Source organism: Pseudophryne corroboree, chromosome 4 (assembly GCF_028390025.1).
Source record: "Pseudophryne corroboree isolate aPseCor3 chromosome 4, aPseCor3.hap2, whole genome shotgun sequence".
NCBI classification, from domain to species: domain Eukaryota; kingdom Metazoa; phylum Chordata; class Amphibia; order Anura; family Myobatrachidae; genus Pseudophryne; species Pseudophryne corroboree.
In genome coordinates this window covers 630,574,720-630,589,306 of record NC_086447.1, presented here as the reverse complement: position 1 = coordinate 630,589,306, position 14,587 = coordinate 630,574,720, and the positions used below count along the sequence as shown (strand labels likewise).

Here is a 14,587-nt window from a genome sequence, read left to right as displayed (position 1 = left end):
CCTGTGACGTGTACTGTGTACACAGAGACTTTCCACGCTATATATATATCGCCAATAATTGGTTATAGTACCACAACATATACTCCCCCCCCCCCTTTTTTTGACTTTGATACTAGAATCAAAAGTTGCGAGGGGGATCAGCGTTTCTTCCTCTGCTTTTTGCTGGAAGAAAATGGCGCTGAGCAGTGTGCTGGCTGCCTGAGGAAGAAGCCCCGCCCCCTGCAATGGCGCGTTTTTCCTCAGCTATTGAGCTAGATATTTATACTGGCGGGGGTGTAGGACTGTGCCACAGCATCATATGCCACCTTTTGCCAATGAGTGTAGGTTTCATGCTGCCCAGGGCGCCCCCCTACCCCCCACACCCCGCACCCTGCTGTGCACTGTGTTATGGAGAGCATGTTCGCGCAGCGTTCCTGCTCGCTGTGCGGTACCTTAAGCCATCACGATGACCGGAGATCCCTCTCTGCAGACCTCCGGTAATACTACTCACTAGTCTTCTGACTTCTGGCTCTGTTAGGGGGGTGACAGCATGCTGTGGGAGTGAGCGCATAGCCGCAGCTAGTGTTCAGTACCCTTCAGGAGCTAATGGTGTCCTGTCAGCAAGAAGCAGAGCCATGAAACTCTTTAGGAAGTTGGTTCCTACTTCTTCCCCCTAAGCCCCACGAAGCAGGGAGACTGTTGCCAGCAGCCTCCCTGAAAATAAAAAACCTAACATAAAGTATTTTAGTGAAATTCAGTAGAGCTCCACTAGAGTGCGACCAGTCTGCATGGGCACATTTTCTAAACTGAGGTCTGGAGGAGGGGCATAGAGGGAGGAGCCAGTTCACACTCTGAAAAAGTCTTAAAGTGCCTATGGCTCCTGCAGAACCGTCTATACCCCATGGTACTGAAGTGGACCCCAGCATCGTCTAGGTCGTATGAGAAATCTTGATTTCCCTCATCACCCTCAATTTCAAGCTGGCTCAATTTACCCCACAGCCACTATTTTGGAATGTAATGAAAAAAACCAAGGTCTAGTGCTCTGTAATAAAGCAAAGGGGTTGTCAGACCCCACAAATGTCAAGAAACAAGAAATAATAAAAATCCAGCACTAGTATAAATAAATATATGGTAAGAAAAATTCACATTTATTAAAATTACAATAAAGCTAAATAAATAAAATCACAAGGTGTACCACTAGTTGGGACGCAGGTGTATTGGTAACAAAGTTGTATGATCAGAATGACTCCTGTATTAATCAATATTTAAATTAGGATTTTTGTGTCCATAAAGGATCCAATTTTAGCAGCGAGGTATTACCAGTACATATATTTTTAGACCTGGATACATTTGCTTTGACATAAAAATCATTAAACATGACATTCTAAACCTTAAACATTAATTCTAAGCCTGTAGAAAATTTACTTTGAAAAGCATGAAGGGTGCTTCCTAAATGTATGAACACATAATAAAAGTATACAGCCTTGATACAGGGGGAAGGTCATCTTACCCAGTGGCTCATCTTGCCCCACTCTGTGATGTCGCTTGTAGTGGCTATCTGTTGACCATTGATAGTTGAACCCAGGTATTTAAAGGTATCCACGTGTTCAATAATGTTTCCATCTAAGTTTATCTGCATATATGCGTAGTTCCAGTAAAAAAGTACTATTTCCATATAAAGGAGGCGCTGCTGAAGGCTGCTAGAACCTCTGATGAGTTGGCAGAGATCCTAGGAAATCTTGAGCTATTGGGCGACCTCTCTCATGCTACCTCCGCTAAACAATGTTCCTTCCAGTCTCTCACCACTGCTATACAGAAAGGCTAACATACTCTTTGATGGTTTTTCTCTAACTGGTTGCTGGGTATGAAAGTCCTCTCAGAGAGAAACTGAGACATCTTCAAGTTCCTCTCCTGATTGTGGGGTTCAGCAGGACTGGTCCATGGTGTGCCCGCCGGCCTGAGTTCTGGTTCCTCTTCACGTGTTTGTTGTGGCTGCCTTGTTTTTAGCCTAGCCATGTATTTTCCTACATTTGCAATCTTTTATATTCAGACAGGCTTATTGTGCATGTTGGGTATGCTCATGGGGAGTCCTATGTTTGTGTATGTTGTGTGTTCAAATGCTCAGGTTTCCTAGCGCGCAACTGAAAAGTTATTTTGCCCACTTAGATTAAGCCACTTCATGTGTGGTGATCTACTGGTTTGCTTATCTAACTGTATATATGGCAGAGGTTCTCTAATGCAGTCCTCAGGGCACACCAACAGTCCAGGTTTTAAGTTTAAGTTTATCCATACTTGGGCACACGTGACTTAATAAGTACCTCAGTCAATTTTGAGTTAACCATCTGTGCTGAAACATGGAAATACCTAAAACCTGAACCGTTGGGGTGCCTCTGTCCTATGGCATACCCTGTTACTGTGTCCATTCTCTTAAAGACTTATTTTATTTAAGTGTTAGCTTAGATATACGGATGTTGGCTGTTTTCTATTAATGCCCGAGACTACTGCGCACACAGGTGATGGGAGACGGGCTGTTATCGTGCCATCCGTTTGCTACAGCACAAGCTGAGGGGAAAGCGGACAAAGAAGCGTGTGCAAAATATAACTCCAGGGGTGACAATGAGCCTAATTCAGACCTGATTGCAGCAGCAAATTTGTTAGCTAATGGGCAAAAACATGTGCACTGCAGGTGTGGCAGATATAACAATTGCAGAGAAAGTTAGATTTTGGTGGGTTATTTTGTTTCTGTGCAGGGTAAATACTGGCTGCTGTCATCCAGGACGGAGCTGACGTCAGGATCCCTCCTTCGAAACGGCTAGGCATGCCTGCGATCGGATGGACACCCCCTGAAAACTGTCAGTTGACACCTGCAATAGTCTGCTTGGAAGCAGGACAGCCAATCTTTTTGTGATCATACAGGACAAACAGAGCCTCTGTTTTCCGTATACGAGCTGTTCTAGCAACATAGATTTTCAAAGCTCTAACCACATCTAGAGACTTTGAATCAGTGAATGTGTCAGTAACTACTGACACCACAATAGGTTGGTTTATGAGAAAAGCAGAAACCACCTTTGGAAGAAAATGTTGGCGAGTCCGCAACTCTGCCCTATCTTCATGGAAAATCAGGTAAGGGCTCTTGTGAGACAAGGCCCCCAATTCAGACACCCGCCTTGTGGATGCTAATGCCAAAAACATCACCACTTTCCAAGTGAGAAACTTCAACTCTATCTTTTGAAGAGGATCAAACCAATCCGATTGAAGTAACTGCAATACCACGTTAAGGTCCCATGGTGCCACTGGAGGCACGAATGGAGGCTGGATGTGCAGAACCCCTTTCACGAAGGTCTGTCCCCCTGGAAGAGAGGCTAATTGTTTTTGGAAGAACACTGACAAGGCCGAAATTTGGACCTTGATTGATCACAATCGTAGGCCCATCTCCACACCATCCTGCAAAAAATGGAGAAAACGTCCTGAGTGATACTCTTCCGTAGGAGCTTTCTTGGATTCACACCAAGACACATATTTTCTCCAAATACGGTGGTAATGTTTTGACGTTACTCCCTTTCTGGCCTGAATAAGTGTGGGGATGACCTCCTTAGGAATACCCTTCCTGGCTAGGATACGGCGCTCAACAGCCATGCCGTCAAAACGTAGCCGCGGTAAGCCTTGGTACACACACAGCCCCTGCTGTAGCAGGTCCTCCCGAGGAGGAAGAGGCCGAGGATCTCCTATGAGTAACTGCGGAAGATCTGGGTACCAAGCCCTTCTTGGCCAGTCTGGGGCAATAAAGATTGCTCAAACCCTTGTCTTTCTTATGATTCTGAGTACTTTTGGGATCAGCGGAAGTGGAGGGAAAACATACACTGACGGAAACACCCACTGGGTCACCAGTGCATCCACTGCTACTGCTTGAGGGTCTCTCGACCTGGAACAGTATCTCTGAAGCTACTTGTTGAGACGAGACGCCATCATGTCTATTTGAGGAACTGCCCAAAGACTTGTCACCTCTGCAAAGACTTGCTTGGGCTGGTGAGATGGGATAACAATGCAGTACTGTGAGTGTCTGCAGTGTATCATCAATCTATAATACCTGTAGTTCACCAGAACATATTTTAATTTTTCATTTATAATAATATTCATAATTAACCCTTTCCTTTATACAATTGGGGATACTGCATTATTTTACGTGTTCAATAAAATTTGGCTTTAAGTCACCAGACATTATACACTGTCACTACTACCATACTAACGAGTGCGCCAACTATTGTCATATCACACAAACTTTTAATAAAATACAATTAAAAGATTACAAATATAACGCTTACCATTGCCAGTGCCAAGAAGAATTGCATAAATATGCTGACGGGCAGTTCTAAAGACCAGAGCTTGTCCTGGGATCTGTGGGTCATTTTCATCCTCCAAAGTATTACTACAATCACTCACTCCAAGACACAGAACATTGCAGATCATGCTATTCTCTCCTTTGTAGTGCTGACATAATGCAATCTGTTCACAGCAACAAAAGACAAATAAATAAAAAGTCACAATGTGTTTTTTCTACATATTTGTTTTAAAAGTGATGTAAATGGATGGTACTTAACATTTAAGGCAGTGGTTCTCAAACTGTGTGCCGTGGCACCCTGGGGTGCCTCAGGGCATTCGTAGGGGTGCCCTGGGTTGGTGGTCCAGGACCAATTCAAATTATTTACGGTCAATGTAATAAGAAAAACCTGTGCTCTTGTCTGCCAATCATAAAATATGTGGAAAAACAGAAGCGAATCCTGTCCCTCACCACACATTTAAACCTAAGGATGACATATAAACACAATTTACTTAATTTAATATCACTTCCTAAATTCCTCAATAAGAAACTTTTGGCCTAGGGGTGCTGTGACAATAATTATGATACTCTAGAGCGCAATGACTCAAAAAAGTTTGGAAACCACTGATTTAAGGCCAGATACTTACGGCGCAAAGAAAAGTGCTTGCAGCCTCTGATTTTTAAGCTTGGAAATATTCAATTACAAGCACTTTTGCTTGCATAGTAAAATCTCAGCTAATGCGCGTTAACCAATAGATTCTGGGATAAGTGCCCGCAGCTATGTGTTAAGGGGGGTACTCACGGAGCGATATTCTAAGCAATCTGACTAGATTACTTAGAATTTTAGCATTATCGCTTCGTGTGTGTACCCGCTACAGCGATAGCGATGCGCAGCCCCGCGCATCGCTATCGCTGGTGCTAGATTGGCCTGCATGCTCCTCCCTCTCTGACACTCTCTCTCTCTCAATGCCTTTCTCTCTTGTTCTCTCTCCCTCTGTCTCTTCCTCTTTTTCTCCCTGACACTCTCACATTTTCTCTTTTTCTCTTTCTCTTCCTCCCAGACACTCACTCCTCTCCTGCTCCTTTCCCCTCTTCCTGACACTCTCTCTCTCTCTCTGACACTGTCTCTCTCCTTGACACCCTCTCTCGGACACCCTCTCTCTCCCTTTTTGTGTCTCCCTGACACAATCACTTTCTCCCATCTCTTTTTCTCCCTCCCTGACACTCTCTCTCACTCCAGCTCACTCCCCTCCCTCTCTCTGGCATCCTCTCTCTCTATAACACCCTCTCTCTCATCTCACCTCTTTCTCCCCCCCCCCTTTTCTTCTCTGTCATGCTCCTCTCTTTCTGCACCCGACAAACTCTTTGTCTCTCTCTCTCACTCTGTCTCCTGGGCTATGAAGTGACAATGGCGTGGGTGCCCTTTCAGGATTTTGCTATGTGGCCCACAAAGTTCTAGTTACGCCCCTGGATTTATCCTTTTTTTTTTTTACGGACAAATTAGTGCCCTTTTAAAAAAAAAACACAAGCTTATCAAAGGAACTCTTTGCAGGGTGTCTACTCCAACTCAAGGGCCTCCGCATAATTTATTACTTTCTGGACTTGCCAAAAGCAGAAGAACATTAGGCTTGATTCCCACCCACCTTGTTGATACAGGGGTGAAAGCCATGGCTCAGTGATCTGAGCATGGACAGCACTACAGGAAAAACTGGAATTATATCACCTCTAGGCTAGGATTAAGCAAAAGGCTTAGCCAAGCCACTGACTTTTGCTAATTGTATTGTGTATTCCAGTGAGATTGTATATACAGATATCTATTTTTGCTATAAAATAAAAGGAAAATACTATCTTTCCAGTTGTTTTGTCTGAGTGATTCCAAATTCACTGGGTACTTGGTTCCCTCAGCTAGGATAGAAGGATGACTTAAGTGACCAAATAGACAAGTGGACAATGGGGATCCGGTCAGGATCCTGACAGTCGGAATTCCAGCAGTCGAAATACCTGCACCGGAATCCTGACACTGCTTGGAATGTTGGTGCCCTGAATGATATCACAGTCCCAGCGCCGGCATCCCGTCAGCCGGGATCCCGCACAAGTGACTGCCAGGCCGATAGAGAGGTAAGCCGTGAAGGGGAAGGGTGGAGGGTAGGTTTAGGCTGTGGGGAGAGGGTTAGGCTGCGGGGAGAGGGGGGGGGGGGGGGGTTAGGTTTAGACACCCACAGGGAAGGTTTAGGTTAGGCTGCGGAACGTGGGGTTAGGTTTAGGCTGCTGTAAGGGAGGGTTGGGGGTTAGCATACTTACCCGATGGGATGCCATGGTTGGTATTCTGACTGCCGGCATCCTGGAGGCCGGAATTTTAGCCCCAACCCGGACAATGGCCCTCATTCCGAGTTGTTCGTTTGCTAGCTGCTTTTAGCAGCATTGCACACGCTAAGCCGCCGCCCTCTGGGAGTGTATCTTAGCTTAGCAGAATTGCGAACGAAAGATTAGCAGAATTGCGAATAGAAATTTCTTAGCAGTCTCTGAGTAGCTCCAGACTTACTCAGCCATTGCGATCAGTTAAGTCAGTTTCGTTCCTGGTTTGACGTCACAAACACACCCAGTGTTCGCCCAGACACTCCCCCGTTTCTTCAGACACTCCCGCGTTTTTCCCAGAAACGCCAGCGTTTTTTCGCACACGCCCAGAAAATGGGCATTTTCGGCCCAGAAACACCCACTTCCTGTCAATCACAGTACTATCACCAGAACAATGAAAAATCCTCGTTATGCCGTGAGTAAAATACCTAACTTTTGTGTAAAATAACTAAGCGCATGCGCTCTGCGAACCTTGCGCATGCGCAGTAAGCGACTAATCGCAATATAGCGAAAATCGGCAACGAGCGAACAACTCGGAATAAACATAAACCTGAGAAATAGCAAATTACTAAAAAGAGTGATGACAATTTTAGCTGTATTTCTACTTATTAGGAGAGTTTGCTCCTGGAAAACTAATACTTTGGCTGATTTCTATTTCTTATGTTAAATTTCCCAGGACTGGCAAATTCTGTGTCCCTGGATCTGTACACACAGGCTGGGAAGGTGTCTCTTTTGAATACAGGAACTTAGGTGACGGGATGTAGGATCTACACATGAAAGAGTGTACTCAGTATAATGGATGTAGAGTCTGAAGGTAGAACAAAATGAGCCAAAGGACTGAAGTATTAACTTGGACTGGACTGGAATCAGACTTGGACCAAACTGGAGTCAGAGACTTGAACTGGAATGGAGTCAGAAACTGGAGGTACACTAGAACCAGACATAGACCGGACTGGAATAAGAAACTTGAAGCGGAATGGAGTCGGAATCTGGAACTGGACTGGAACCAGACTTGGACCAGATTGGAACTGGCTGGAGTGAAGCTCAGGAAGCTAGCAGTGTTCATAGAATGCAGGTTTTTGCTGGAATAACTGCAGACTGCTGGAAACAGGAGCAATATGGAACCTGTGAGACTTGGATCAGTCAGCTTTATTACTCTGGTTGAAGATCTGTAGCTTCTGAATGTGTATAGCTCAGAGGGAATATATATGATTTACTGATGGCCGGGACACCGGCTGTCATGCAGGGCGAGCACTAAGAAGCCCCTTGCGGGCACGGTGGCTCCCTCTATGGGTGTCATGGACACTCAGAGGAAGAAAAGCCTGTGGTGCCGGGATTCCGGCAGCATTTCACTACCTGTTGGGATTTCGGGATCCCGACAGGTGGTCTCATGATTGCCTCCCGCTCAGAGAGCAGTCAGGGAGAATACCAACGAGGCCGGATAGCAGGAGGCAGCTTGAAGACCAGATCACTGATGCAAGGATGAACTGCAGGTGCACTCTGTAGCCAGAAGCTGGAAGCAGTCACCTGAAGTCAGGACACACTGGTAAAAAGAAACGTTGCACTGACAGTCTGCAGAGGCTCTGGACACTGGCTTTATAGGTTAAGACAGGAGCGGATAGGCTGTCAGTGTCATGAGACTAGAGTCTGGTTTCAGATTGGCTGGAGACCAGTCAGGTGATATTGTCCAACTTGGCAGTGGAAAAATGGCAGGCAGGAGACAGGAAGAGAATGCCAGGACCATGTGGAGCATGGCAGTGCAGCACAGGAACAGCAAGAGGAGTCCCCACAGAGCTCCAAGACGCGCTGTGAGATGGCATGGGGATAAGTGCTGGAGCACTAGACACTTTGTTTCTGACAAAATGTATGTAATTGCTGAGTAAGATCTAGCCATTACGATACAGTGTTAAGAATGGTTGCAAGAAAGAAACTAGTTTATACTATTTATATTAGATGCACGGTGGAGAACATTATACATGAGTTCATATTCTGTAAAATAATTTGTGTTACACATATAACAAACAATGTACATGTGCAATGTTGAAGGAGTGATAAAAGCTTTGTGTATGTGTTAATTTTGTTAAATGCAGCATTCATTGGAAATGCCCTGCATCAGTTATAACGATTTACATTTTAAAAAAAAGTGTGTTAAGTTTTTTTTTGCATATTAGGAGACTGAGCTACATTAAGTATCTCAGACTTGCACAGAACAAGAGACACTAAAATTTAAACAGCATCTTTCACACAATGAGAACTTGTAAAAAAAAAAACACTTTTGCTGAATTCAAAATGTGTTTCCACAGAGATTAAAGGAAATTGCTGGCAATAAATTGATTAAAAATAAGTCAATTTATATTCATGTAAAATAAGAAAACACTATCTAAACTATGAGGATACTTCAGCATCCATGTAGAACACCCTTTGCATGGCATGTTAGTTAAAAACCGATATAAAAATAACAGTATACTGCCTCAAATAGACATTTAAAAAAAAAAACAGAAAAAAAACAACAACAATAAAATCATTAAATACATCTTTACATAATTTTTCCTCAAATAGGAAAATGGAGTGGGCAGGAGACAGGAAGAGAATGCCAGGACTATGTGGGTCATTCCGACCCGATCGCATGCTGCAGTTGTTCGCACTGATTGACAGGCAGAGGTGGTCGCTGGGGGGGAGGGGGTGGCACGGCGGCGTTTGGCGTGGCCGGACCGTGCTGGGGGGCGGGCCACAGCGGCTGCGTAATGTCACATGCAGCCGCTGCGACCCGGGGCAGCGACAAGTAACTCCCGGCCAGCCATAGGAGCTGTGCTGCCCGAGAGTTACTCTTTAAGTACAAAAGCATTGCCGCTGTACGATGCTTTTGTACTTGTGCAGGGGGGGCTGGACTGATCTGCGGAGCGGACTAGCCCTGTGCTGGGCGTCCCCTCACGTCTGGCAAGATGATCGTAGCTGTGCTAAATTTAGCACAGCTATGATCAACTCGGAATGACCCCCTATATACGGATGATAGAGCTATAATGTCTAGGTAGACAGTCAATAGGTCGACCGGTACAAATGGCTGACATGTTTTACCAACATCTGCTTGATTTACTGTCCACTTGGACAGCTACTGGGAACAGTAACCACTGGTCAAGTGATAGCAGAGAGAGCAACCTTGCCCGAAGTGTGGCAAGCGAATCAAACCCGTGAGGGTACACTTTTGGACTGATGGCGGTCATATAACATGGTATATACAAGATGTGGCCTTAAAAACACAAACCATTTTTGTATAGACCATTGTCATGTCAAATTTTTGTACCTGTCTACCTAATGCATGCCGACCATATGTTGTCGACCTATTGATTGTCTACCTAGACATTGTAGATCTAATATACCACACCCCTGTATCTTATATATAAAATTCATTGGTCTGTTAGTTTGTTTGTCTGTCCATTTCAGGGCTTGGCTTGATGTGTGTACCCAGTATAGGTTAAGAGAAAAAAGGAAATAAGAGCGGCTAAAGTAGAAACTGAAAAACTAGTAGCAAAGGAAAGCAAAGCGAATCCCAAAAAATTATTTAAATACATTAATAGCAAGAGATTAAAGAAGGAGAGTATAGGCCCTTTAAAAGACAAGTTGGGAGTCTTGAGCAAAAATGATAATGACATAGCGGACACACTAAATGAGTTTTTTTCAACAGTATTCACTAGAGAGGACCCAATTCAGGGACTGACACACAATCTCAATAATGAGAATATCACACTGATAGGTACTTATTTAAGCGAGGAAGTAGTCTGTGACCGATTAAAACATTTAAAGATTAATAAATCACCAGGGCCCGATGGTATTCATCCAAGGGTTCTAATGGAGCTTCACTCTGAACTGGCAAAACCGCTATCTTTGATCTTTAAGGATTCAGTTATATCAGGTATGGTTCCCAAAGACTGGCGTATAGCGGAAGTAGTGCCTATATTCAAAAAGGGAAGTAAAGCTGAACAAGGTAATTATAGACCAGTTAGTCTTACATCTATAGTGGGGAAAGTATTGGAAGGTATTCTAAGAGATAGTATTCAGAAGTTCCTTGAAGCCAATAAGGTCATTAAAAGGAATCAACATGGGTTTATGAAGGACAGATCCTGTCAAACCAACTTACTTGGCTTTTATGAAACAGTAAGCGCAAACCTAGATCAGGGTAAAGACGTGGATGTAATCTTTTTAGACTTTGCAAAAGCGTTCGATACTGTACCACACATGAGACTTATCTACAAGCTACAAGAATCAGGGCTAGGAAGCACAATATGCACTTGGGTCAAAAACTGGTTAGATAATAGGGAGCAGCGCGTTGTGGTTAATGGATCTTTTTCAACTTGGACTGAAGTGCTAAGTGGTGTGCCGCAAGGCTCAGTATTAGGACTGCTATTGTTCAATATTTTCATTAACAACCTAACAGAAGGTCTAGAGAGCATGGTGTCAATTTTTCCAGATGATACCAAATTGTGTAAGGCTATAAATACAGAGGAGGATGCCGAGTCTCTTCAGAACGACTTAGTTAAATTAGAAGCATGGGCAGCCAAATGGAGAATGTGCTTCAACACAGACAAGTGTAAGGTAATGCACTGTGGTAACAAGAACACAAATTACACCTACCTACTAAATGGGGTAAAATTAGGGGATTCTGTACTGAAAAAGGACTTAGGTGTCCTCATAGATAGCAAGCTAAGCAGTAGTACCCAAAGTAGGACTGCAGCAAAGAAGGCTAATAAGATATTAGCATGCATAAAACGGGGTATTGATGCTAGGGACGAGAGTATTATACTCCAGTTATATAAATCACTAGTGAGGCCACACCTTGAATACTGTGTACAATTCTGGGCACCGTACTACAAAAAGGATATCCTGGAGCTTGAAAAGGTACAGAGGAGGGCGACCAAACTAATTAAGGGCATGGAGACGATGGAATACAAGGAAAGGCTTGAAAGACTAGGCATGTTTACATTGGAAAAGCGGAGACTAAGAGGGGATATGATCAACATCTACAAATATATAAGGGGACAATACACAGAGCTTGCGCGGGACCTGTTTTTGGTTAGATCAACACAGAGGACTCGTGGACACTCGCTCAGGTTAGAGGAGAGGAGATTACGCACAATACGGCGTAAAGGCTTTTTCACGGTAAGGACAATACGTGTTTGGAATTCCCTGCCCGAGGGAGTTGTAATGGCGGAATCTGTCAACACCTTTAAGAATGGGTTAGATAAATTCCTAATGGATAAGGATATCCAGGGGTATGGTGCATAGTCATGCATTATAGTTACTATAAATAGGGATAAAATGCAACGGCTGATAGCAGCATCAGTCAGAAATTTTAGTCAAATCATCATGCATAGGAGACCACAAATAGGTTGAACTCGATGGACAATTGTCTTTTTTCAACCTCAGATACTATGTTACTATGTTACTATATTGACACAGCTAAATGTAACTAGCGTGGAGGCTTGATGTTATTCCTTCACATCGACTAAATGGTGGAGGGGTAACTATAATGTGCTGTAACAGGTAACTAATAGACTGAAGACAAGGTGATCACAATAACAAGAGAGGAGGCTCTCTGTATAGTGGCTGGTTACAGCTGAAAATGATGCTGATGGGCAGCTGACTCAGTGGAATTTCTAGCTTACTGTAGTGGTAACACAGACAGAGTCTGCTGGTTGCAGAAGGGCAGGAACTGGATACTGGCTGGCTGCAGTAATAACTAAGGATGGCCATCGACCACCAATGATTCCTACTCATCGATGATTTATGGCCAATGTCGAAGGCTTTTGCCATCGATGGGAGAGAACCAGATGGTTTCCCTCCATCGATGGCACAGCATAAACAAATAATAGGATTTTAAATACCTACTGGTAAATCCTTTTTCTCGTAGTCCATAAGGGATATTGGGGACACATTAGTTTGATGAGTATAGACGGGGTCCAAAGGAGCTAGTGCACTTTAAATTACTTCCACTGGGTGTGCTGGCTCCTCCCCTCTATGCCCCCTCCCTCAGGCAGTTATAGGTAAGACAGTGCCCAAAGGAGAAATTACATACTTGAGAGAAGGAACATAACAACGAGAAGTGTGGTGAGATTTATAAACCAGAACACCATAACATAACTGGGCCAGCAACATCTGGCAACAGAAACAGCAACGGCTGAACAGGTAACACCTAACAGAGAACCTGCAGAAAGTCACTGTACAGAGGCGGGCGCCCAATGGTGGTCATTCCGAGTTGATCGCTAGCTGCATTCGTTCGCTGTGCAGCGACGAGGCAAAAAAACTGCACTTCTGCGCATGCGACGCAATGCGCACACGCGCGACGTACTTTTTACAATGGCCGATGTAGTTTCACACAGGGTCTAGCGAAGCTTTTCAGTCGCACTGCTGACCGCAGAGTGATTGACATGAAGTGGGCGTTTCTGGGTGTCAACTGACCGTTTGCAGGGAGTGTTCAAAAAAACGCAGGCGTGCCAGGAAAAACACACGTCAACACAGGAACTGTATACAAACAATAAATAATCACCTGCGCTCCTTACTTACAATCAGGCTGCGGAAATCAGACGTGACTTACACCAATCACCAAAATACAATAAAAACACAAATGAGATTTCTGCGCACTGATCAAGGGTACAAGGCACTTAAAAATGAATGAAATAAATAACCCTTCCGGGTATAGACGTTTAAAATAAATCTGGTAAACAAAAAGAGTCTCAATAAAATCAATTATCAAAAAAATATACTATGGTTAGTCTTTGTGTTGATCTCTCTTAATGATAATAAATCAGACTAAAGATTAGACATGATGTCCCAATAAGATGATTTTTCCAACAAAGTCAGACATAAAGTCTTTTATCTGGTCTCGTTCTTGGTCCTCCAATCGTTTAAAAACTTGAACGTGATAAAACTTAGATTCAGTCAGCACCACCGTGATTTAATTCTTTGTCTCTGTCCTCAAGCAATGGTACATGAAAGACAAATAACGGGGGATCATAGTGCAGACTTATAAAAAAGTTTATTTAAACACGTATACAATTAAAAAAGACTTAGCATGCGTACCCTCAGTGACCTTCGGTGGAAGGCACAATTTTAGGCGTATAGGGGTGATTAAAGAAGCTTCCCCTATTGAGCTTTACCTTCACCGAGTCCTGGGCCGCAGGAAACACCAACGCGTTTCAACCGGTAGGTCTTTATCAAGGTGTGTAAGGTGCATGGAGGACCAGATATTTAAAGGAAAATATAGCCACACCCATTTCCTGTTGTAATGGGCGGGACTAGTCAGTGAAAAGTATGAAACCAAAAATACAATGATGTCCCTTCATTATATTGTGGTAGAATTACTATCCACAGTGGTTAAAATTAGCCCGTTATCTATAAATTGGGCTTTACAGACGTAAAATGGGATAAAATCACTAAAAACACGCCGTGCGTTCCAACCCCTGGAACGCATGGCGTCACTTCCGGTTCCGCCGGAAATGTCACGGCGGCTCATGCGTTCTGCCCGTTGATCTACGTGTCACCTCCGGTAGTGACATCGCGGGTGGCTAACAGTGGGTGGGAGTGTAACACACTCTCTATTCTTACTCAAAACTGTTTGTGGGCCCACTTAGAAATAAAAATCGCTAACAAGCACGCCATGCGTTCCAACCCCTGGAACGCATGGTGTCACTTCCGGTTCCGCCGGAAATGTCGCGGCGGCTCATGCGTTTCACCCGCTAATCTATGCAGCTTCACTGCCGGTTCTGCCGGAAGTGGCATCGCGGGTGGCCAGCGGTGGGTGGGAGTGTAGTGCACTCTCTATTCTTTACATTAACCAGTGTGTGTGCACCATTTTTAGTGAGGGCAGAAAAACCATTCTTTCCCAAAATGGAAAAGAATCACTGCATAAAACAGCAATTAGTAAACGGCATATATCAACAG

General features: G+C 44.1%; 1 protein-coding gene across 4 annotated transcripts in view; it reads right to left on the bottom strand.

Annotated features, from left to right (window-relative positions):
- Positions 1 to 14,587, bottom strand: part of FAM120B (family with sequence similarity 120 member B) — a 650,519-nt gene that overhangs the window by 534,786 nt on the left and 101,146 nt on the right. For all 4 annotated transcript variants that reach the window (XM_063917695.1, XM_063917694.1, XM_063917697.1 and 1 more), the window contains one exon: positions 4,302 to 4,482. In XM_063917695.1, coding sequence (XP_063773765.1) covers positions 4,302 to 4,482 — 181 coding nt within the window. The remainder of the gene's footprint in view (positions 1 to 4,301; positions 4,483 to 14,587) is intronic.